The 23529-nt window shown below is 44.0% G+C and overlaps 2 protein-coding genes across 12 annotated transcripts in view; one reads left to right on the forward strand and one right to left on the reverse strand.

The window, feature by feature from the left end:
* LOC120894823 (Down syndrome cell adhesion molecule-like protein Dscam2) overlaps window positions 1-23529 on the forward strand; it is a 108140-nt gene that overhangs the window by 5389 nt on the left and 79222 nt on the right. For 6 of the 11 annotated variants that reach the window (XM_040297658.1, XM_040297665.1, XM_040297668.1 and 3 more), the window contains exons 1-2: window positions 9788-9988; window positions 20847-21816. In XM_040297658.1, the coding sequence (XP_040153592.1) occupies window positions 21765-21816 (52 nt within the window). In that variant the 5' untranslated portion in view covers window positions 9788-9988; window positions 20847-21764. Of the gene's footprint in view, window positions 1-9787; window positions 9989-20846; window positions 21817-23529 lie in introns of those variants that run through there. The other 5 variants (XM_040297663.1, XM_040297659.1, XM_040297660.1 and 2 more) reach the window with 4 other exon arrangements.
* Window positions 951-2166, reverse strand: LOC120895039 (leucine-rich repeat transmembrane neuronal protein 2-like). The gene is made up of 2 exons (XM_040298031.1): window positions 2141-2166; window positions 951-2055 (listed from the first exon to the last, which is right to left on the reverse strand). Exons 1-2 carry the CDS (start codon window positions 2164-2166, stop codon window positions 951-953), a joined length of 1131 nt encoding a protein of 376 aa, XP_040153965.1.

The following is a 23529-nucleotide window of genomic DNA, read 5'->3' on the forward strand; positions in this document are numbered from 1 at the left end:
TACATGGCAATAAATATTGCTTTATTTGCTGTGAAACCCACTAAACTCAAGTTTGAAAAAATCACGTTTGAAATAGGGTTTTACACAGGTTAAACCACTTTCCACTGACATCAATCCATACTTCAACGTCTTCTTAATGAAAAACAATCATAAAATGACGCATTAATAACAAATATATACGTTTAAAATGGATTTTATAAAGCATCGTCTCTAGTGGTGAAAATGTATTGTGTGGGGTAAAATGGTCTTACACAAAATGTCAAAACACACCAAAACAAAGGGGCAAAATGGACCACAACATTGAACTTCAGGCTTTAGTTTAAGCTCTTGCATCGCGGTAGAATTGTGAGAGTAGAAATTTAAGTTCAATATTTAAGTGTTTTGTTGAATAATTAAGGCAAATGCTGGAATATTTCAATAATTCTCGTGTTGTCAGTATTTTTTCTTGGCGCTATAGTATACACACAGAACAGTTTTATTTGTGTAAAGCTAGGGTATTGTAGCGACCTTAGCTTATACCACAGCCTCATCATGTTGCTGTCCTGTCAAAACATAACGACCATTTTGCCCCAAGTGAAACATTTTACAAACTTTAACACAAACAACCTTAAATTAGATTAAAATGGTTACCTTTTTCACGTAAATCATAGATAAATATCATGTGCCTGGATACACATTCTTTTTTTACTCTAATTAAATGTTAAATTCTTACGAAAGCATATTTTCGAGACGGTTAATTTACATCGTTTAGAGCAAACATATTAGTTGCTAAATTATTCACTTATTGTGAAATCTTATGTTTTGAAACGTTCATGGTGGGATTTAAACATTGTATTTGATGTTTTTCAATCATTAGAAATCATCATAACCGTGTTAATTTGCCATTAATGCAGGTGACCATTTCGCCCCACCTAACCATTTTGCCCCAGGTTCCCCTATCTAAAACAATCTCAACAGTGACTACAGTTAAGCTTCGCACTGCCATTACCAGCACCGTGCGCATGTAAGCCGTCAACCAGTAGCGTGGACAGATTGCTTGGCATTGGAAAATCACACAGACAGTTATGGAACAGTTCGAGCCGCCGCAACCGCTCAGGCAGTGGAGATCCGAACGAAATCGTCGCTATTTGGTTGAACGACAAGTGTAGCTCGCGAAGCTGCGCAAGATCCGCAAACGATTCCAGCGGCAGGTGAGTGATGCGGTTGTGATCGAACAGCAGCTCCGTCACGTTCGGCAGCTTCTGCAGGCAGGCCGGTATCTGCTGCAGTCGATTGAAGGACAGCTCCAACCATGCCACACTGCCCAACACATCCCACGGGCACAGGTCAAGCTTGCGCAGCGCGTTCGACACAAGCGAGATGTGCTTGAGCTGGTGTGCGCGTAAACTGCCGGAGAGGCTTTTTATCCTGTTGCTCGTAAGGTCCAAAAACTCCAGCTCGCCAAAGGGTGCAAACAGGTTCAGATCGACCGTGGTAAGCGGGTTGAGGCGTATTAATATTTTGCTCACCTTCGATGCCACGTGCTCACCGGGGGGCGCTCCAACCAAGCTGGCCAGTTGGTTCTGGGTGAACTCGAGATGGAGCAGCTCCTTCAGCGGGTAGAACACGGTTAAATCAAGCTCAGCGATTTGAGTGACGCTTATTACAAGCTGCTTCAGATTCTCCAGCTTGGCCAGCGTGGAAGGTACCGCCGCTAGTGGTGCGAAGGCAATGTCTAGCGCGTGCAGGTGAGCATTGGCCTCGAATATGATGCTGCTGAGTTCAGTACGGTGCAGGGAGATGCTTTGCAGCGTACAATCCGTGGTCAGGTGCAGTGTTTCCACATCGGACCGGTATACAGTAATATTGCCAAAGGGTGCCAATCTTCTCAGTATCGGTCCGTCCAGAATCGGGGTAAGCAATTGATTTAAACTGAGCAATCCGGTGGTGTCGTTCAGCTGGTCGAGTATGGCGTACCCGTCGGACGCAACGTTCCAGTCCTGTAGGTGGCACACGTCCGCGTGCCGTGGGCAGATTAGCTGCACTGCTCGAACACGCGCTGAAATAAACGCAATGCTGAAGGTAGAGGAGGAAGAAAAAGAAGAAGAAAACACTCCCGATGAGCTGCGCTGAGTTGGGCAAATGGCGAAGCGAACCAAACCTTGCGACTAGCAACAGCAGCAACATGTTGGAAAATGAAGCGAGTCACAATTCAGCTAACACTGAGTGCGGTGTATGATTGTTTGGCGATTTTTGTTGAGGCGTAATGGAAATTAAATTAGGGGTTGTTTATGAGTTCTCCGAATCCGTTAGTGATTGGACGCGCAACGTAGAATGTTTGTTTTGTTGTCTGTGTTTTGGTGCTACCATGGTCACTTAACACATTGCGCAGGTTTAACTGATTGTTGCATTTTTACATTCTTAATAAGAAGATGATGATGATGATGATAATGATGATCATGGAGATCGTCATCTTTGTCATTGTGGAGGTAATCTTAAGCGCCTGAAGGTATGCAATTTAACGTATTTCCATTTGTACTAGTGATGTGCTCTCTGGAGCGCACCCACGACTCCGATCCGACTACGGCTATTGTTAGTTTGATTCCGACTACGGCAAAATGGGAATCACTGGTTCCGCCTGGAGTAAGAGTCATCCGGAGTTGTAGTCATCTGGGTCGGAGTCGTCCGGAGTCGCCCGGAGTCGTAGTCATTCAGAGTCTTATAGATTCGCCCAGAATCACCCGGAGTCGTCCGGATTCGTCCGGAGTCGGAGTCATTTGAAGGCTTTCAGAGCCATCCAGAGTCGTCCACAGTCGTCGGGAGTCGTCCGGAGTCGTCCAGAATTGTCCGACTCAAACGACCCCAGATAATTCTAGGTATTGGTCAGATCCGGATTTTTACCAACGTTATGTATCACTGATTTGCATTAGTATTGGTTCCGAATAAATTGTAGTAACGGTTAATGTTTTAAAATAATAATCAAACGTATTTAAGAAAAATAAACAATAAAATAGAAAAATAAACTACTTTATGTTATTAGAATTTAAGCCAAATAGAGCCGGTTAAGGAATAAATTTTACTTTTGTTTTTTTGCTCTCTTTTTATCATTTTTTTGTTTTTCACAAACTTTTTGAAAGTTACAAAACATACGACCCGAAAAAACCCATTTTTATTTAAACGCTCTTCGTCTTTAAACCCCGGTTTATTGCCAAGGGCCTAGCGAAAAGTACAAACGGCATGAAAAAAACGCCTGAAAGGTAGGCAAATTGCACGACATTGTTGCTGTAGCAAGAGCCACAAAGGACAAAAAGTGTCCAAATTAAGATTTATTCTTCCTTTTAAACCGTATTTATTGCGTCTTCTCTCTTCTTTATCCCTCCATTCCCACTGCTCGTCTTTATACGTGTAATTTAGCGTCCCTGTTCGCTCGCAATGCCCGGAAGCAAACTGTTGATACTCGAAAGCAAAAGCACAGGTCGCGCCCTTTTAAGGCGGGGAGGTCAAATTTTCAAATAAACATTCTTCCCCATGCTTTGGCTGCTCCATTGTCGATAAGAGCTGGTGCATTGTGACGCGATCGGTTGGCTGGTTTGGTGCGCGATGGTTTGGTTAATTGAATTCCGCACTCCTGGCGTACATTCGCGCGGGGCGCAATGTGATTAAAGAACGCTGCTAAATATAGCTCTGCGAAGTGTACCGCGCACTGCTCGAGCATAATGTGGCCCCGCAGGGGGGTAGGCCTTTTGAAAACCAGCACCACACCGCTCATTATTGTGCTTGTTATCGGTATCGGCGTGGCAGGGCTGGTAACATCATCGGCGGCATCATTTTCCAAACCAGCTGGTTGCACAAACAGGCGGTTGTCGTTTTACATACGCTTCGTTATCTCGCTGCTGCTGCTGCTGCTGCTGCTCGGTGGCTGTGCTTTTTTGTTGTTATCCTGCTCCTGTTCCTCCTGTCCTTTCCTCCACTTTCGCACCCAACGCTAGAGTAATGTTTGCGCTGTTTAGTTGGTTTATTTATTTTAAAAGGAAATCTTTCACAAGAAAAAGGGCCACCACGGTGTAAGCGGGATGTGTTTTTTTTTTCTTGTAAGAAAGTAAATAAAAATAAAATTGGAGATAAAAAACACAAGGAAGAGATAAAAGGCAGTTTAGTGAAGATAAAGAAATAAACACAAATCCCGCAGCTGAAAAGAACCGCACGGAACATGAAAGGAAAATAAGAGAAAAAAGGGAGATGGAAAAGTTGAAAGAAATCGAGACAAGTGCAAAATGTTATTTGATATTCTATACTACCAAAGGGCCGCACGATCGAAGATAAAGATGTTCACAGTTTGTCGCTGAAGGAAAGAGGAAAGAAAACACCTTTTTGATGAAATATCTGAGTCGTTTTTCAAGTACGTAAAGCGTATTTTGCGAAATATGTAAGCATTTTGGCGGAGAAATTTCATAAAATAGCATTTTCCAGAAATGAATCAGGTAAAGAAAATGACACGAGGCACATTTACCAAACCAAACATGTCTAGCTTGCTGGTCCCGCAGCAGTAAACTTTCCAGCGAACGTTATTGGCAGCGCACGAAAATCGATTCCTTCCAACTGGCAAAAAGTTCCCCAAAAACACAGCTCCCCACCGATCGTGACAAAGTTTGTGTCACCGAAGCGTTCGAACTACTACCCGGACCCGGGCTTTGCTATTTTATATTCTGCCGAGCGTCCTTCCGCATTTTGATCGAGCGTGTCGCCGGCAATGTACACTAATTGCTTAATCTTTTGCCTGGCCCAACTGGCCCCGTAGAAACATGGAGGATTTTTTTCGGGCTGCTTGCTGCCTCTCTTGTGCACACCTTCCGCACAGCAGCGGAAAGCGTTGTTTGTTGCTGTTTCGATGGTTTCTACTAGAAATTTAAAACGAAAACAAAAAATCCCCAAGCCACGCTTAAGTTCATTTGCGCACGGCACGATGCAAAAGTAAAGTTTTTGAACTACCTTTCAACAATAATTAATTTCCTCCGAATTAGTGCCGTGGAAAACGGCGTCATGCTTAGAGCGGGCGGCAGGCGAGCCGTAGTGTTTGGTCGCACCCGAAGCAAGCTAAATGGGCTGCTGTGAATCTGGCGAATCTGGGAGGAAAGAGCTTTTTTGTGGTCCCGGGTTACCGTTGGAGTGACAGTGAAAAACTGACACTGCAAGCAAGTCTGAAGAGCCTGCAAGCCGGGCAAACATGGTCGATGGTACCAATTGCGAACCGTTTAGCTGGTACTCAGTATCCGGCAGCCGGTAACCCTGCGCTGTAGTCTGTGGTGAAGTATGCCATGCCCTTTCCAGCCCGGAGCTCGGGGTGAAGGTTCGATTGGATGGAAAATTCGCCTCTCGCAAACGCTGGTACGGCGGCAACACAGTGTGGCTTTTTTCGCCCTTTTCTCCTTCAATCCGTGTGCATTTCCATGCCGAGATGAAGGGAGTTTTAAAATTTACATATTAATTAAAAAACCATTTTCCACCATCATCTTCACTTAATGTCAGTATCAATTGCAGTGCGCGTTTGATGGTACGGAAAAACACGTGCACCTTTTTTGGAAGGTTTTGGACGTATTACAATGGGGGCACGTAAGGGGCTTACGGTTGTTGGCGAACGGGACGTTGATCGACTGCTCACACACATTGAAAACGGCACAAGTGCCCGTGTGGCAGATCAGATTGGTTCAAACGGGCCAGGCGTCCCCATTGAACAGCGCGGCATGGAATGTTCACCATGGCATACCAGCTCTCTGTGCCCCACTGCCATGGAATGCTGCTGGCTGGCAGGTTGTAGGGCACTTTTGAATATTTTTTTGTTTGTGCATGTGTGTGTGTGTGCGCGCGCGCTTTTTTTGCTGTTGCGTTGCGAGTCTTGCGAGCTTCACCATTTGCCCTGGAATTTTCCCGTGCGCGGCGATGTAAAATCGTTCGACGGCGTGGTATGGACAATTGCAGGAAATTCTTCGAAATTATCATAGTGGAAAGTATTTTTTGCCTGCAACTATTTCGCCTGCAGTTTGCAGATTGAATTATGCGAAATTATTCGGACATTCGGGACGATATCGGGATCGTGGCAGAATGGAGGCTAACAATGGTGTGCGCGGTCGTTCGTGAAATTCGTAAAAGTATTATAGGATGAAAGTGATTAAAAGAACAGTTAAAGTATGTAGTAATTTTATACTAAAAATGCTTTGCTGTTTATATCCCCTAAGTGTGATAATCGGTTTCCGCCTTCATGTATGCAATCTGCAACACATGCCATCATTAATTAAAAGACTAACGAAAAGCTGTTGATGGTCCCATTCTTAAAATGTTTCTATTTAAAAAACAAGTTTTGCTCTGCCCCATTGGCCTATTTTTCTTTGCGTTCCTTTGTTTGTTTGTTTATGTCCCGAAAAGCCACACCTTTGGAGCATTGATTACAATATCTGTACCCACACTCACGAACCTCCCTGGATCGGTGGGTAGGTAAACGCACTTGACTTGAGGAAGCGCATCATCCTCATTGCCGGTGCGCCATCCCGAACCCACGACCGTGATGGCCGGTAATTGAGCGTTGTCAAAATAATTCAATTTCCTATGCCCGCTCCCAAGGGGCGATCTCCGATTTGCCTAATGACTTCCTGCTAAATACTTTGATCTGTTTCATTTGACTCTGCCTCTTTGCAAGGGCGCATTGGCAGATAGACAGGGATAGAGAGGCGGGAAAAAACACATCTAGCTTTTATGAGACCAACCAAATACAAAAAAAAGAAAGCCCACACACCACGTAACGTCAGTGCGATGGCATGAAAAAGCAACTTTCTGGCAGTGGGTATCCGGTGAGGGCTTCCATTTTAGGGGAGGTGGTGAGTGGTGGGAGCCTTATTGAAGTGGATAGATGCAATGGCGTGGCTGAGAATGAGTAGAAGCACGAGTACCATGCAGGATGGGATGGGCGATGGGCAATGCGTACAATGTGAATCTTTAAATTGTCTCAGCGAATGAACGAAACTCACTGTAATGGAGCAAGCGGTATTTTTTCTCTGCTAATGATAAAACCGTGAACTGTGGAGCATTATGTGGGAAAGTTTATGTTTGTAGCGATGTTGTGTTTTTGTTTTGGCGTAAGATTAAACCAAGAGGTTAGTGTATTTGTATTGGGGGGAAATGGACGGAGATAGAGTAGAAATAAATGTACTATTTTATTTGTGTTTCTGTGCTGTCCTAGTTAGAAATGAAATCAACTTGAAAAATATTTACATTATCTAGTTTCTCGAATCAAGACGGATTTTTGTGAATATCATTAAATGCCAATAAGAAAAATTAAGCAATAATGCATATTAACGTTCAGCCTTTGGAGCGTTATGTTGCAAAAGTCTCAATTGAACTGCAATAAAAACGCCTAAACATATGCAATGTTTTTTCTTCGATGCTTTAATGGATTAATAAGTATACGTTATTGTAAAAGTTCCATGTCTGAGAGTTTGAATAGATTTCTTTCTCAAATTGTTTCGCTTTCAGTTGCTGTAGTTTGGCAAACAGATTAAATGGGAGTAATTTGTCTATTAAAAATAGAGAAAATGTTTATTATTACCATACTTTCAGCAGCAGTTAAAGCAACCCCATAGCCACCTTTACCATGGTTTACTTTTTTAAATACTACCTATGCAATATAAACTACATCGCCTAACTAGAATTTACATTCAACAAAAGAAAAAAAACGCTAATAAACATGCGATATTATAATAATCACAAGCTACCCTTTCCCTTGCCACCGAGACGCCCCTAAAACAAACACCGACGCAACGCGCTGCTGGCGCTGTTCATTCATTCTGCGCTTAATAAGCTGTAACGTACGGCTTCACCGACACCTACCCATCCCACCCGTTGATAGGTGCGTGTGCATATTATTTCCCTCCCGCCACCAGCGTGGCCTAGTTACCATAAAAACAAACCTGTCATGTCACCGGGCATGTGCTTGCGTTGCCGTTGGTTGACGTTGTGGAAAGCATATAAAAGGAGTACAAAACACTCTCAATCACAACCACACACGAACACACACATTGGGACAGCATAAACGCACACGTGTGCCACCCTTGTCTCGTGTGCCGCCCTAATGAGCACATTCAAGCTGACAGGAGTAGGACGGGCTCGGGCGTTTATTTTGTGTGTGTGTTTTTTTGCATTCCCATTCCCGCCCGGAAAAGGGTTTTAGCCGAATCGAAGCCGCTGCTTTGTTGCTCATCTCATTTATGATGTTCACGCGGACGCACGCTTGACTGTGAAGGAGGCACGAAACAGTAAGAAGGACATGAAAAGGTATTCAAGGGTTCTTTTTTTTATTCGTTGCAATAGGAGGCAATGTTTGCGCGGCAAAAGAAAGAAAAGGTGAAACATGAAAGGCTGACACGTTGAAGAGCTGTGCGTTGCGTGACTTTATTGGGAAGCAATGCAACGATGCTCCCCTTTCCTGTTTGCCGTTTTCGAAGCATAAGAGCGCATCCTGCTGTGCATTAGCGTAAACATATTGAAATGCAGGTTTGTAATAATTATTCTCATATTTTACTACAAACTACTGCTTCCGATCAAATACATGCAAACAATGATAATGTGAAATGGGAAGAATTTTACATTGTTGCACTGCCAATGCAGATGAACCGGAAGTCGAAGGAAAGCAACAACATTTCCTACACCACATCAATTTGCAGAAGCGTAAGCGGAGGAGCGTATAAAATCCGCTTTTCAAACCCTGGAAGCAATTTTCCATTGCCCTCTTGCTATCGCAAATGAACCGTTTCCAGTAGGCCGTGGAGATGGCAACAGAAAAAATAAACAAATTCTCTACTTAAAAAACCGAAAAGAACGAGAAAAAAAAGAAAAAGTGAAAGAGCGAATGAGAGAGAGAGAGTGTGTGTCCAATGTGAGTGATTTAAAAGCAGGAACAAAAATCTTGATAATAGGGGGAATTGAAATAGAACAAAAAGAGAAGAGCAAAAAAAAAAAACAACGACAAGAAAATGAGAGCCTTTATTTCATCTCCTGAGATTTGCGGATAAGTGTGTGTGTGTGTGAGCGCTTTCGTTCTTCCCCGTTTCTTTGCCCCGTTGGAGTTGTCCAGCTGGAGAAGGCTGAGATGTGTGTTTTTTTGGTTTGGTTTTCTTCCTTCGGTAAGCAGCATCTCCATCCGAAGGATGCGCGAAGCATGCGTGTGGCCTGATAACGGCCGAGCAGTAGAAAAGTCACTGGAAGTGTATTAATTCTTTCGTGTTTTTTTTCACTCTCATCTCTCCCCCTTGCAAGGGCTGTGTACGGATTCACTCATCATCCGTTCTCCCTGGAGGGGATTGCCGGCTTTCGTGCGTTGGTTCGGGCTCTGCTAATGGTTCACCTAGCCTTGAGACTTTCTGCATCATTTGCTCCGTCACGTTGGGAGAGAGCGTGAGAGAGTTGGACAGGCTTTTCCTTTTTTTTTGCTCCATTGTTTGTGGGGAGTTGAAGAACCTGTTTTTATTTCCTTTGCCTTGCCTACTCGATGAGATGTTGACAGAGGAAGAAGAAGAAAAAAAAGAGAGACACACACCACTAGCAACCGTAGGTCGTGTTCAGTGCTGTCCATTTCTCACCGTTTATGCTCCGGCATACGGTTCGCTCTCTCTCTCGCTCGCTCTCATCTCAGCTCGGTCTCATCAGGACCTCAGCATCAGCATCAGCGCGTGCTTATCTCGCTGTCTGCCTGGAGGGTATGTGTTCGTGGCGGTATCCTGTTGCTGTCACGTTGGGCCTGCCGTCAGTTTGAATCTTGCGATTCGTCGGGACGGTTTTGCCAAGGTTTGTTGGTGCAGCTTCCGGAGCCGGTGTACGGCACACGGTGGCGTTCTAATGCGATTCGTGTGCTTTTTGAAGCTGCTCGGAGCTATGGTAGTGTGAGGTAGTGTGTTGCTAGTACATTTGCAGTACAGGTTGCTTCTGGTATGTGTTGTGCGGAGTGAACAAAATAGCAAAATAGGTTAGTTTCGTGAAAGTTTTATAATGGAGGTTTTTGTTTTAAGTGATATGTAAAACAGGTTTGCAAAAAGTTTAAATTTAAATATAAACGAGCAGCAGCTGCCCACCAGGTGGACCAGGTGACGAAGCAGTAGTGTTGGTGAAACTATTATTTACCCATGCTACCGCACATGGCCCAACCGTTGGCCCAAGGTGATTGCGCTGACAAATGGGACGATCTTAAGGTGTGCAAGTGCAAGCGGTGTGTAGGAAAATGTGTGACAAAGTTTTCAGCGTCCTTTTTACTCCTGTTTGTATGCAAAAAAACGGGGCTATCTTTTAAGGAGCAAAAAGGGAAAATTGCATCAAATTAGCTGCCATAAATCTCGCCTAGCAAAAGGTGACCCCCCCTGGAGGTGCCTCGGTGTAGGTGTACGATGGCCGAGCAGACAACCGTTTCGAAATTTATCAACCACTCAACGGGTTGTCTCGGACGACATCGATCGAACGTAGGATCGTTAGCAAATGGCTCTATGTGCGTGTGTGTGTGCTCTTTTTCTTGTTTAATGTGAATTTGCTTCCACTGCTACGTTCATACTATTGAACTCGGAACTTGATCTTTCGAACTCGTTGTTTTGTTGTTGCTGCTGTTGTTGTCGTAGTTGTTGTTGCTTGCTTTGCAAATCACGACCCCGGAAGAAAGGATGAAAGACGATCCCAACCGACCGGGGAGCTGGAGTGCTGGGCCGTTGTCGTGTTCTATCAAAGTTGTGAACCACATCAGACGTCTTGGCCGTAATTGAGCCTGAAGTGCTTGAGTGCGTGTGATTCCTGCCCCTTCTTCGAAAGAACGTTCACGGGGCTCTGATGCTGCTAGCCCGATACGTCACTATCACCGTCCGCATCATCATCATCATCGTCACCTTTTGCTTGGGTCTTTGATTTTAACTCTTTTTTGTTGCGTTGTGATGGTGAAGAAAAGTTGAGAGGGGGGCGAAATATTAAATAAATCATCTTGCCCCTTTGTACCCGAGAAGCGGCACGTTTCCTTTACCGTGCCTTAGGACTTAGGAAAAGGAAGTGAACGCAAGGAATGTGAAAAAAGGCAAACTAGAAGAAAAAGTGGTGATAATTTTTTGCCAGGGTATTTGATTTCGGAAATAAAAAATAAACTCAACCCCGGGTGTCCCGGGTGAAGGTGACAGGTTACGGGATGACACGACCACTGTTGCGGAGGGAGGGGGGAGCGTAGTGGAAGCTGGGAAGAATTATTCCCTGTCATCGTGTGTGCGTGTGTGTGTGTGTGCGTTGTACAGAGTGTCTTGTGTTCCCATCGAAAGATTGGCCATCAACGCCGAGGGGAAGACGAGATTCCGGCACGCGAACCCAAGGCGCACGGCGAAGACGACACTTGAACAGAAAATTGGATTTCCTGCTCCATTGGAGCCGGGCTGGATACACATAAAAAGGGAAAATTGTGCACAGCAGCACACGGAGCAAGCAAGGTACCGGATAAAGTCGCGCTATTTTCTGATCATTTTTGGTGTCCCCCCACCCCCTCCCTGCCATCGTTGGTTCGTCTTTTCTTTCATTTTCTTTTTTGGGATGGTTGAATTATAGCGACACACTGGGGCGTTTATCGCGATCCGTACGGGGTAGGTTTCGGGTTTGAAGTATTTTTATTATTAATTTTCTCTATTGAATTGGCACGCACTCGAAGCGTGAATAGCGAACGCGGAAACGGATGAGAAGGAATAGTCGGGAGCATTGATTGGGGAATCTTGGAGGCAACCGCCCTACCAAGGATAAGGAATTTAAGATGGAGGAAAGCGTTGTTTGGAAGAGATCTGTATCTCTATATGCTGCATGGCCACTGTATGTGATATCCGTTTGACAACGATATGTATCAGTATGAGAGCTTGGTACATTGTGCATGTGAGAAGTTGGCAAAGAAATAAACTAAAGGTACACAATGCACACCATAAATAAGATACCTTTTGTGTTGAAAAGGAAGAAAGAGGCTTTTTGTTCAATGCAATACACGCAGCTCTTATTATGCTATAAAAATCTCATTGGAAAAGTAAGAAAATGAAATTTATTACCAAATCAGCAATGAACAACAATTCTCAATGTAATACATTGAACTGGTCTGGATTTTAATTCGTTATTGATTCTTTGCGAAGAAATATGTTCCGATGTTTCGAAAATATTCAATTTATTCAATTATAAAAGTTTTAGTTTAAAAAAACGAACGACTTTGTTTCGAATTTTTGTAAGTATTAAGTTAAAAAAGTGGATTTATATTGCCTTTTTATTTTCTTACAAAACTATTAAGCTGTTAGGTAATAGGTTCATTTGCTTTAAACTACAAATTTGTGTTAAAATTAGCAAAGAATCTACTTGTATTCATATAAGAATCTAATTATAAAAATAAACTACAGGGATAATATTGATAAAAACCTCATAACCACATATGCTAAACAGTGCATCCCCTTTTCCGTGTTGAATGCACTGCCCAACCCCTGATCGATAAAGGGAATGGTTTATTAATTCTGCGATAACGAGCCATCTCCTCGATGCCAGAGAAGCCTCAAGTGCTGCTGGGTTGAATGGAACGGATGCATCCGGGGGGGAAAAAGGGTACACTTATGCACGACCTTATGCACGGTCGGTTTGCATCCATGAGCAGCTGTGCCATGATTTAATCTGCAGTGGTGGAGGTTGTTTTTTTTTTTTTGTTGTTGCTTGCTGCCAAGCTCAGCCCCTTTTGCCATTCCGCACCATTAGCAGACGAGCAGCAACTTTCGATGTTTTGCTTCCCACACTTGTACACGTGTATTGGGGTTGCAGGCAGGAGCAACAAAAACTGCATCCCTGGAGCAGAAAGCAGCGGCTGGGTGTGAGGTCCCGTCCAGGTTGGGTGGCGGAGCACGGTCGTGTACGGAAGCTGGTTCTACTGTGACCATCGGTAGGTCGTAAGATGTGGGCTAGTTCGAAGTTGCCAAACCCATTCGGGCAGTATGTTGCTTATCTCGTGGTGCATGCTTTTCTGGTCCATTTATACATACACACACACACACACACCACACCACACTTTACGGTAGCAGGTGAATCAGCATTACATAAATTTTTCTCAACGAAAAACTTTGGCCTTTCGCAGGGCTGTCCCTCCACTCAATGGCCCACCAGAGATTCTGGGTACATGCATGTATTTTGAAGTGGAAAAAACCACCGTACGAACGATGTAAGAGGGGCAAACACACGAACAGAGAAGCGCATCGTTAGCAGAGCAAATTAAAAAGCGTATAATTTACGGTACAGGGCAGGTTTGGGTTTGACCCCGTACCTTACTTTCATTTAAAGCCAGAGTATTAGTTCCCCGTGGACAGACCATCGTTTCGGCTGGCAGTCAGCTTCAACGCGAACCACGAAAAGCACGGCACGCGGCATCGAGGGGAGGGTCAAAGCAGATCATAGATCACATGGCCTGGTATTACAAGCGCACCGAAAAGGGTTGCCTTTTTCTAGGTCAGGCAGCCACCGGTGCAAATGCTGGAGGATATCGATACATTTGAATCAATTCCACGACAGCGTTTCGCCACGTCAGCGTTTATAAATGCACAAAACGCCATTTCATGGTGCCAGCTGGAACTGCCGGTGCTGCATTTCACTGCCAAGCAAGTCAGCCGCGTCATGTGTGTGTGTTCATGCTCCGAGCTGATAAAAATCGATTCGAGGAGCGGGTAGCGTGAAATAAATGAAAACGTATGGCAAAAGCTCCACCGGGAAGCTAAACACCACGTGCACCAATGTGCACCGTGCAAAAGTGGTTCCTTCTAGCTTAACGGCGTTTTTTTTTGTTTGCCTCCTGCAACGTATGATAAATGGCATAAATTGCGCATGATTTGTAGGGGAATCGTTTTATATCCGCTATGAATAATTTATGAAGCGTTGAAAGTTTCGAGAAACAATTTAAATAAACTGGTGAGTGTAACGTGTTTGGTAAAAAAGGGGAATTTTATTCAAGGATTTAAAATACCCGGTATGTTCTGATTAAATAGTTTAAATGGGGCTTTTACTTTTGTTAAGATACATTGTCAGTGCTTTCTTTCGGGATTTAGCATGAAAAGTTCTGTCACACTAAGATTAGCGTTGAAATGCGCCTAAATGTAGGCATTGTAAAGCTACAAAAAGTACTTTTAGATAAATTGATTGACAGCGCCTGAGTGTATGCAATCTTTAGCCATATTATAAACATATGTGTTGCATACTTTTAGCACTCGCAAAAACAATCGCGTATGAAGCCGACTAAGAAAGAAGGGCAATGAAAATAACATAATAGTATGAAATTGAACCAAACTTGCTCAATATTCGATGCATTAGAAATAGCAAAATTGTTTTGTGTGCTATCTTATGCACTGGCAAAATTATTCAATCTAAACTCGGGGAAGGCTTCTGCTCTGGTTTTGCCGATCCTATTCCTTCCGGGCATTCTTCATTCACCGCTGCACAACCACTTGACAGTGCAACACTAGCAAAATACATACATTCAAAGTGCTATAAATGTTTGAAAGTCCCCCTTGGCCGACCGTTTTCGTGCCGGCGTGCAGGCAAAGTCAACCACAAGCGAAGAGAATTTTGTGCATCCTGCAGTCTACGGCCAGCGCACACGACCGGGTCTCGAGTGCAACCGACCGCCGGCAAATGTGTGCGATCGCACATTTGTTGACATTATAAATTCATGCAGGAAGCATCGCTCTGTATCGGGAAGAATTGGGTTAGGGCAAGGCAACGAAAAAAGAAGAAGAAGCATCCGTGCAGGCACGAAAATCTGTTTCCTTTTTGTTGAGTGGAGACGATGACTTTGTAGCTGGCAGTGGAGACCAAACAGATGGATGCGGTCGTTGAAAGTCGTTCGGTCGTGGCATGCGGCATGATCGCTAGCACATCGGAGCAGAAAGAGTGGAAAAGTGTCCCGCTGGAAAGAAATTTATAAACTGTGGTCAGACTCAAATCGAACTCGGAGAACAAGCACAATGGTTAAAAGGGGATCAGTTTTTCGGGCGAGGGCTAGTTCAATTAACCAGGAAATATGGAAGGTTTCCAGTCAAGACCTTCACCATAATATGGCTGTGAATGTGTTTTCACTGCAGTTTGCTGAGCTGTTGAAACGTTGCTGAAACGATTTTTTTATCCTTCCTCACATGCAAATATCCACACTTGAAGTCAGATTTATGGAAACTCATTTCCCGTCTCAGCACTGTGAGATGTAGATGTAGGACCAACCTCAACCGGATGCCGGAACGTCCGCTACGAGCAATGGCAGAAGCACTGGCTCAGGCACAAGGAAGTGCAGTCCAACCGACCGGCGGCAGGATGTGAGGGAAGCATATTGGGAAGTTGGAGTTTCGTTTGTTTGATTAACTTTTGCGGTCATGAAATACGGCGCATTCGGGCTTTGGATGGGCTTGGTTATGTGTGTAGGAGGCTGGATGGATTGTGTTGTTGCCACTGGTTGAACTTTTTCCATCCGACCGTCACCGTATGCGGAGCTGGTTTGAATGCCATTTGCACTCTCGATCCGCACTTCCTGTCCCTAGTTCCTGTTTCGTCTTTTTTTCTGTTTCCCGAAGCAGGTCAGCAGCTGTGTAAATGTTTTTGCGTGCAAGTGTTGGGGCAGTCGGCAAAGAAAGTTGTAGCACAACTCGTTTCCGTTGTTTTGCGGTGTTTATGAAGTATTTTGAACGGGATAATGGGAGAGAAACAGAGACAGATAGAAAAAAAAATCACCCTGTTTGACCAATACGGTTTGTAGGTGACAGGTTAGGGATTTGGTTGTTTTTTTGTGGGTGAGTGAGCTCATGTGCAGCCGTGTGTGAGCGTTGCGGACCGGCAAGTTAGTTTTGTGTGCGAGTTGATCATCCGTGAACGATCCTCCCGAGAGAGATGATGGGGAAAGGTTTAGTGCCGTTGCTTCTGAGAAGTTGATGCTGGAATGCTGCTGGGAAATTGAAAAGTAAATGCACGCGTGTTCCATCAGTGTGATTGTGTGTGTGTTTGGTAGGTTGTAAGTACAGGTTAGGGGTTGATTGGCAAAGTTTTGCCAACAAGTAATGCGCAACCAATTGAACCCACTTGGTTTGTATGTATGGTTTGATCGTTTCAATAACTGAACGATTTGATGTAATTGATAATTGATAATTGATCGTTTTGTCCTCTAATAGAATCAATAACAACTCTGTTTGTTTGAAACAAAGAGAAGAAGTTTAATAATGATAAATAATTCCTTAAACCCCGAGATGTGTGCAACATTGCATATCTTTAGGCGTGTTTCTATATTTTTCACGATAATATGTTCCTCGCTCGAGACTTTTTTCGAGCAATTTTTTTTGTAAATAAATGTTTTTTACGACATTCACTCAGTTCGATTGCAGTGTGAGCTCTACAAACGCTTCAGCTCTTATATCTTAAAAAAATCATTGACAAATATCACACACACCAATTGAAGTCAACCCTTTGTTAGACAAAAGCAGAAAACAACTGCACTTTCATTCGCTTCAGCTTAACTTTTTACACTTCGCTCAATAAAGTGTAGATTTACTTTTCGCTACTACATCAGCCCTTTTTTGCCCGGCAGCCCATCTCAATCAATCAGCAGCATAGGAACCGTTCCGCACTGTTCTAGTCACAGTTGAACGGGCGGGTTCGATTTTCACGCCCCCTTTTGGTACGGATCGGCGCTGATGAAGCAATCGCTAAACTTTGCGCGCGTAATAAGATTGGCTTGCAATTTCAGGGTAAATTTAATCTAAGTTAGATTGAAAACTAAAACGGTTCTGTTTGCACAGCTTGCTTGGCCTGGCGTCTGCGTTGCGCTCGGTTGGGTGTAAAACCCCTGAAAGGTTGATGCAGCTCGAGATGCAGTACTACTGGTGGGGGAAGTGATAATAAACGATCGCAGCAGGTAGTTGAAAGTGTATTTGGCTTCAGCCACACAAGCGACAAGTCGAGCGTTACAGCCAGGCTTTTGATACGGGGGTACTTGTTCACCGTTGCATACGAGCAGCAGTTAGAGTGTATTAGAGGTTTTAGGCGCTTAAGATGGGTTAATTGTTGATTTAATTGAAAATTATTGCCAGTGTCAGAAGCACTACGTAAATGAACCATGGTTTGGCAATGGTTGGAAACTTAAGATGAAAATCTTCCATTCGCAGTCAAACGTTGGGGAAATGTTTAACGAATTTTCTCACTTTATGAGCATTTGAACGCCTGAAGTAATCTCTTTAGCAAAGTTGTACTTAAATTAAGATGCTGTAAAGCAAGGGATGCTCACGAACTTCTTAAGAATTTGTAAATTGCAGCAGCCAAGTACAGCCCAGCCACGATGTTCGCTTTGCCCCAAGGGGAGGTGGGCTGAGTTATCCTCGGGAGAGATTTACTGGCACTGTACAAAGCTTAACAAGCACGGCATGCGGCCATGGTGGAAATGCATTTTCAAAACCGCCAACCAGCCAACCGCACTTGATGGCGGTGGCAACCGACCGATCAGCTTACCAGAGTTACTTGCGTGTGCCGGGATCGTTCCTTCATCGCACGACTCGGCGCTGGCTGGCTGTGTGTGTGTTTACACAGCACAGAAGTTGGTTCTTAATTTTCGCTCCAATTAGCTCACCAGCGGGAGCCGTGTGCCGTGAACTGTCAAGAGATTAATTTATTATATATACACACATACACACACATCGGGATACATCGTCAAACACACAGACTGTACACGTAGACTGTACACCAGTGGCAGCAACTGCTCCTCGCGAAACTTGAGATAGATTTATTATGCAGTTTCTACCCCTGTACGGCTCAGCCCTGCTTGCCTGTACTGTGCCTGCAACTTCCCTTTGGAGCGCCAAGAAATGTACAGGTACAGTGTAATCTGGGCCGTTTTGGCGGGCGTCTTGCATCGCGTAGCTTCACGGGGGAGTGCACTACATTTTCGTAAGTTAATGGGATTTTAGTTCTCATTTGGAAAGGAAGCAGTTTTGATTACTAACGTTTGCTACGCATACAACGAAGGTGTCGGAAGGCAGCTGTCTGAAAATAGTACAGAGTGAGTAAAATAAAAACAAAAGTTCTGAATCTTGGCATCGTCTAAAATTACAGTCAAGCTGCAGCTTTCAAAAAAAAAAAATAAAAAAAATAATTTCAACAGTGACATTATGGAATTTAACGTAAGCATTTTGTTATATTTCAATTATCTGTAGCAAATTCTCATATTCTGCAGTTCATAGCTCGTTAAATTGAATTTGTTGCTTCATTTATTCTTGACAATACTGCCTTTGGTCCTATTTTTCCTTAAACAAACGCTTTAACATGCGTTCGTGTCATGCAGAGTGCCTATCTTTGAGGGGCTGTTAGTAATCATAATGCTACAGAGAAACGCTTCAATATGCTTAATGCAGATTGCCTACCTTTTGGGCGCTATTTTCATTTCTCTCAATAATCACACGGAATTAATAAGCACTAAAACACGCAAACACCTAAAATCTAGCAATCGCGTTCTTAGAAAATGCTACATTGACCTATTTTAAACGCTCCGCAACAAGGAAGCGTCTCGTTAAAAGCATTCACGTCGGTGCGCTCCAGAAAACGGGATTACCTGTTAACGTACGGTAAAAAGGTTCGTCAAAAACCGTTGCCATTTGTGTGTCTGCACGCACACACAAATATAGGGATACATACATAGAGCTACGGGGCTTAAATTGACAAAGGTAGCTACCACGTTTGCTGCTGGCATCACGCCACACGGATTGATTGTGACAAACAAAATGGGCGACCTCCGGCGGGACCAAGACATCGGAAGAACACGATGAAGACATAGATCAATTTCCCATTTGTATCCGTGTTTGCTTATATTCCGTTCGCCTTAACCTTAACGCGCGAGTAGAAAGGTAGAAAGCGTCTTTTGTAAGTGAGGTGAAAAAGAAATGGGGAAAACATAGCAGCACACACAAAAACAGACACATTTTTGCCCAAAACCCCCAATCGTCGTGCCAGCGACGGAAACTGTTCGCCCCTCGTGCAGCTGTGCGGGGCAGCTCGAAATCGAAGACGAATGAGCTTCGGCTTAAAATCACGTTCCGCAAACAGCAGGCAAGCAATGCCGAATGTGTTTCCTTCGATTGCGGTGGCGTGCGGTCTGGGTGGTGTACGCTTCCGCCAGTAATCCGTTTGACAAATAAAAGCACTTTGTCGTCGCTTCGTACGTTTCAGCTCGCCGTGGCAGCGATGGGAGAGATGGGAGACGCTTTTTTACATTCCCGGGTTGGAAAGTTTGCTTTGCCGGGTATTATGAGCGATCGAGTGCAGCACGTTCCGACGTTCTTAATGGATTCTTGTGTCTTTTCGAAAGGTGACAACAGGAAACAATCATTCGATGCAACAATGTTGCAACTGTACGAAAGCAATGTAAACCATCATCGCAACCAGTCAATTTCAAATTTCATCACAATGCGAAGTTGCATTTGTTTCCCATTGTCGTGCACAGTGCCGGCTTGGGGGAAGTTTGTCTAGCTTAATTATCGAAACCAGCCCGGGCGTGTATGGCGGCAGCCTGCTGTACGATAAGCAACGGGTGTCTTCCATCAACGGTATGGCATACTAATGTGCAAGTCGGGTAAGCAGGTCCTCGGTCTGACGAAAACTGTGCTCATTACGAACGCAGACGATTTGCATGCGAAAGAAATTGTCCCTGTGTGTGTGCGAGTGCCTTTTTTCTTTCTTCTTCTGTACCAGGAAGCGCACATAAATTTACGCAAAACTTGCATACCTTTCAGGCGCGTGGGCTTTCCTGCATTTCTCTGCCGATCGGAAAAAGGTGGAGCGAAAACTTTGCACACCAAGCATAAGTAGGATTTATTTCGACAGAAAGTTTGCTTCACTCACACAACTTGGGTAAATGCTGCTTTATATCACTCGTTTGTGTGGCTGTGTGCCTGTGTGTGTGTGCGTGTGTCAATGTCTTTCACTCGAATTAATACTTGCATCAAAATGCAAATGCCGTACCACCATTTCTCCTCTACCTTTCCTGCTAAAACGCTCCCTAGGGGGATTTTGGAGAAAGCCGACGAAGAGTTTAGTTTCCAACCAGCCAGTTCGGTGCTCGGTAAAGAACTTTTTAATTCCTTTCGGATTGTTTCGGAAACCGGGTAAGATTGTTCTTTCCACCCTCTTCCTGGTGAGAGAGGGGAGCTGCAGGAAGTACGCTGAGTACGCTCAGTACGAAAAGTCAAACATCGGAACTGTTTCGTTTCATTTAACTTTACCGGCCGACTTGGAGTGATGGCAGACGCGGGGAACTAAATGTTGAAACTACAGACAAGAGGAAATAAATAATTCTTTTTCTTATCATACACCCTTTTTCTCTCTTTCATTTCTTATTTTTTGCAGCAAAAAACTGGAAGATACACTGCAGTGGGCCTAATGCGGGATAAAACTCTTCGCGTACACGCAAACTAAAATAACTTCTAAAATGTGCACACAACTAAAACATCTAAAAAAAGACAAATAATTTATAAAACACCACCGAAAGTAAAGACACTTTTACTAAAAAGTCGGCGAAACGACTAACTTACTTTAAACGCAGACTCGCCTGACAAAAATGTACTCCGAAAAGAAGTTTTCAATTTACTTTTAGACGAAATTGATTCGCGTTTTCCCCCCTCTTAAAGTACAAAAAGTTTGATTGCATTGATTTTCGATAATTAACCACGGTTAGCAGCATCTGACCTAAGTGCTTCACACAGTGCGGAGATTTTACCTTTTCAGGTGTATGTGTTTGAGAAGGTTTTGGTTTAATTTCTTTCTTTTACCTTCCTTCATCACTTTAGCGTGGCAGTGTAGACATACACACAAAAAACGGTGCAGTGGAGAAGTGATGCTGAAATAGGGTGACAAATAAGAGAAAGAGAGAGAGAGAGAGAGAGAGAGAGAGAGAGAGAGAGAGAGAGAGAGAGCGAGTGCAAAAAAAGTGTGCCAATCAGTCAGTGTTCAAGAAAGCTCCGTGGCAGTGTGAAGTGAAAAAAGCCAAGAGAATGAAAATAAAAACCTTCCCCCCCATGCAGCAGTCCTGTCAAGCAGTTGAATAATTAATTACGCAAGAAGAATAGAGGTTCGCCAAACTGAAACGCCGCACCAGTTTAGTGAAGTGTGATTGGGATAGAAACGAGCCGGAAAAGGAAGGAAGTAGGTTAGTGGCCAGCGGCGAGCTTGTCAAAGCATAATTGGCATTTGCTCTCGCTCGATGGCGATTCTGTGAAAAAGTGTTCGTGTGTTCGTGTGAGTGTATAAGAAGAATGCAGCTTCTGTGTGTCTTGTGAGTAACCACTGCTGCCACGATTGATTTCTGCGAGCAAATAACATTTAAAATTCCATAAATAAACTAGCCCCCAGGGTTTGGGCGATTGTTCCGCGAGTGTGGTACGGGAAAACAAAACCAGAAGAAGGTTCATCTTCTTGCCTCCGGTGCAACATGTAACGGTGCAACGCAACGCCATTACGTGCTGCCTAACTGCGAAATGTTTCCGCTGGCACGAACCAACAGCAGCAGCCCAACAATGCACCGACGGGTGTAGCAACGTTCAGCGGGGTTGGTGTGGAGAAGTAACGCTATCGTGCTCGGCTGCCATTAGGAGGGCCGTCGATCACCGTCCGTCGCTGCACAGTGTAGTGGAGTGAAAAGTACGCGCGCAGAAGGGGCCCAACAACGCACACGTCTATGCCGTTGGCGGGCGCGTCCAAAACCAATAATGGATGTACGCGGACTCGCCCAGGGCATTCTGCTGCTGCACATTCTCAAAGGTAAGTCAATTAAACCGGGGAAGGGGAAAGAAAGGTCGGCGTCCGTTTGGTTTCACCCCTTTCTGGCAATGTTCGTGAAGGAGTTCTGAAGAAATGTCTTCTGCTTTCTGTGCGTTTGAAGTAGACCAGCAACATCACCGTAGCCGAGCACTGGAATGGGTTCAAACCAATCGTTTAATTAGTGTGCTGAAAGGTTGAGCCATCTCCAAGTGCTTATAATACATCCCGCATCGAAGGTTTCCTTTGCTGCGAGGCACTACTATGAAAGCGACCTCATTTTGTGCCATTGGTGGCGTGCGAAAAGAATTTAATGAAGAAATTCCTACACTCCGTTTGCCGGCAAAAATGAGATTCAAGTATTCCGGCCTGCCACCGGGTTCGCCGGAGATCGAATGGAATTTTATTGCCATCGCATTGGGAAAGAATGAAATGCATCGCTGGTAGAAGAATCGAGTGGTGAGGGGCGGTGTTTGCGAGTTTGGTTCGGGTTTGGAAAGGAGTGTTAGCTGCGAGTCAAGCAGTTGAAGGTCAGGTGCAGCTGGAAGGTACATGAGCACGCATGGAACATATAAAAGCACTCCCCTAATTGAAGAAATTATTGCTTGTACTTGATAATATGTACTTCGAAACTCTTTTCAAGCTTGTTCTTGGGTCAAAATTAATGAATAACGATAATTTATAGGTTGGGATTGAAATTATCAAGTAGCATCGATATATTACATCCAACTTATGGCTCATAGCTTCACGTAAAGGATACAGACACCTTAAAAGAAGGTTATCAATAACAAAAAACGATATTATCGTTAAAGCGCCATCTGTTGCATAAGCTGTGTACTACAATCCACTAAGATGTCAGTCTTGATTTACTAGCTGCCAATTTTATTGATGAATTTTAGAGTTTTATTTATCTTTCTTATGTCAGTTCAACAGTTATTTTGATATTAAAACTGTAAACATTGCTTTTTTTGCCTACAGCATTACTTAAATATCATTATTTTGTTGTATTCATTCTCACTACTTTATATATTTATTATTACCAACAACAGCTAGACAGCAGCCACAATAGCTTCCAAAACATATTTTATGCACATTGAATTAGGTTCACAACTATAGTACAAACCAACTCTATATTTTAAAGTGTCCCAAAACCAACCCTTACCTAGTAGCATACCTTCTTGTTTGAGACCGAGACTACTGGATGAACGTACCATTTGAATTATTAATCGAAGGCTCAACATCGAACCCACTCTCACACGCTGTCTGTTTGGTCGCAGTCCTTCCTGCTCGAACCATCAATTAGCTTTGCTTGATTATCTATCCGTCACCCCACCCCGAAAGAAGCGGGTCCAATTAGGGTCGTCGAAAGTTACCGTCGAGACCGAAACTAATGTAAATTTCAGGCTCTCACACGACACACAGCGACCCGGCTCAGCGTGTGGGCAGCCGCGTTTCAATGGACGTTAATTTGTTACGATCCAAGAATTAGGCCAACGAAAAACCTTTCCGTTGATCCTCTTGTGCCTTTTCCCATTAAAAAAAAACCTCGCCCCCACTAAACCACTCGTTCCATTTCGCCCTTCCCACACTTTGCGTGAAAAGTAATGTCAAATAAATTACTCAAAGCTCGTTTGTTGCTTCTCCGTTTCGGTTAGAGCCGGCGGACAGTCCTGCAGTCGGTGTATTTGCTCGCGCACGTCCATTTCCGATTTTTGG

Source organism: Anopheles arabiensis, chromosome 2 (genome assembly GCF_016920715.1).
Source record: "Anopheles arabiensis isolate DONGOLA chromosome 2, AaraD3, whole genome shotgun sequence".
Lineage (NCBI taxonomy): Eukaryota > Metazoa > Arthropoda > Insecta > Diptera > Culicidae > Anopheles > Anopheles arabiensis.

What these genes read in the sequence shown, in the direction of transcription:
- LOC120895039 (XM_040298031.1), bottom strand. Translation starts at nt 2,166, where the DNA reads ATGTTGCTGCTGTTGCTAGTCGCAAG. An exon ending in CTGCTGTTGCTAGTCGCAAG is followed by an intron (nt 2,056 to 2,140) that starts GTTTGGTTCGCT and finishes CTCTACCTTCAG; the next exon opens with CATTGCGTTTATTTCAGCGC.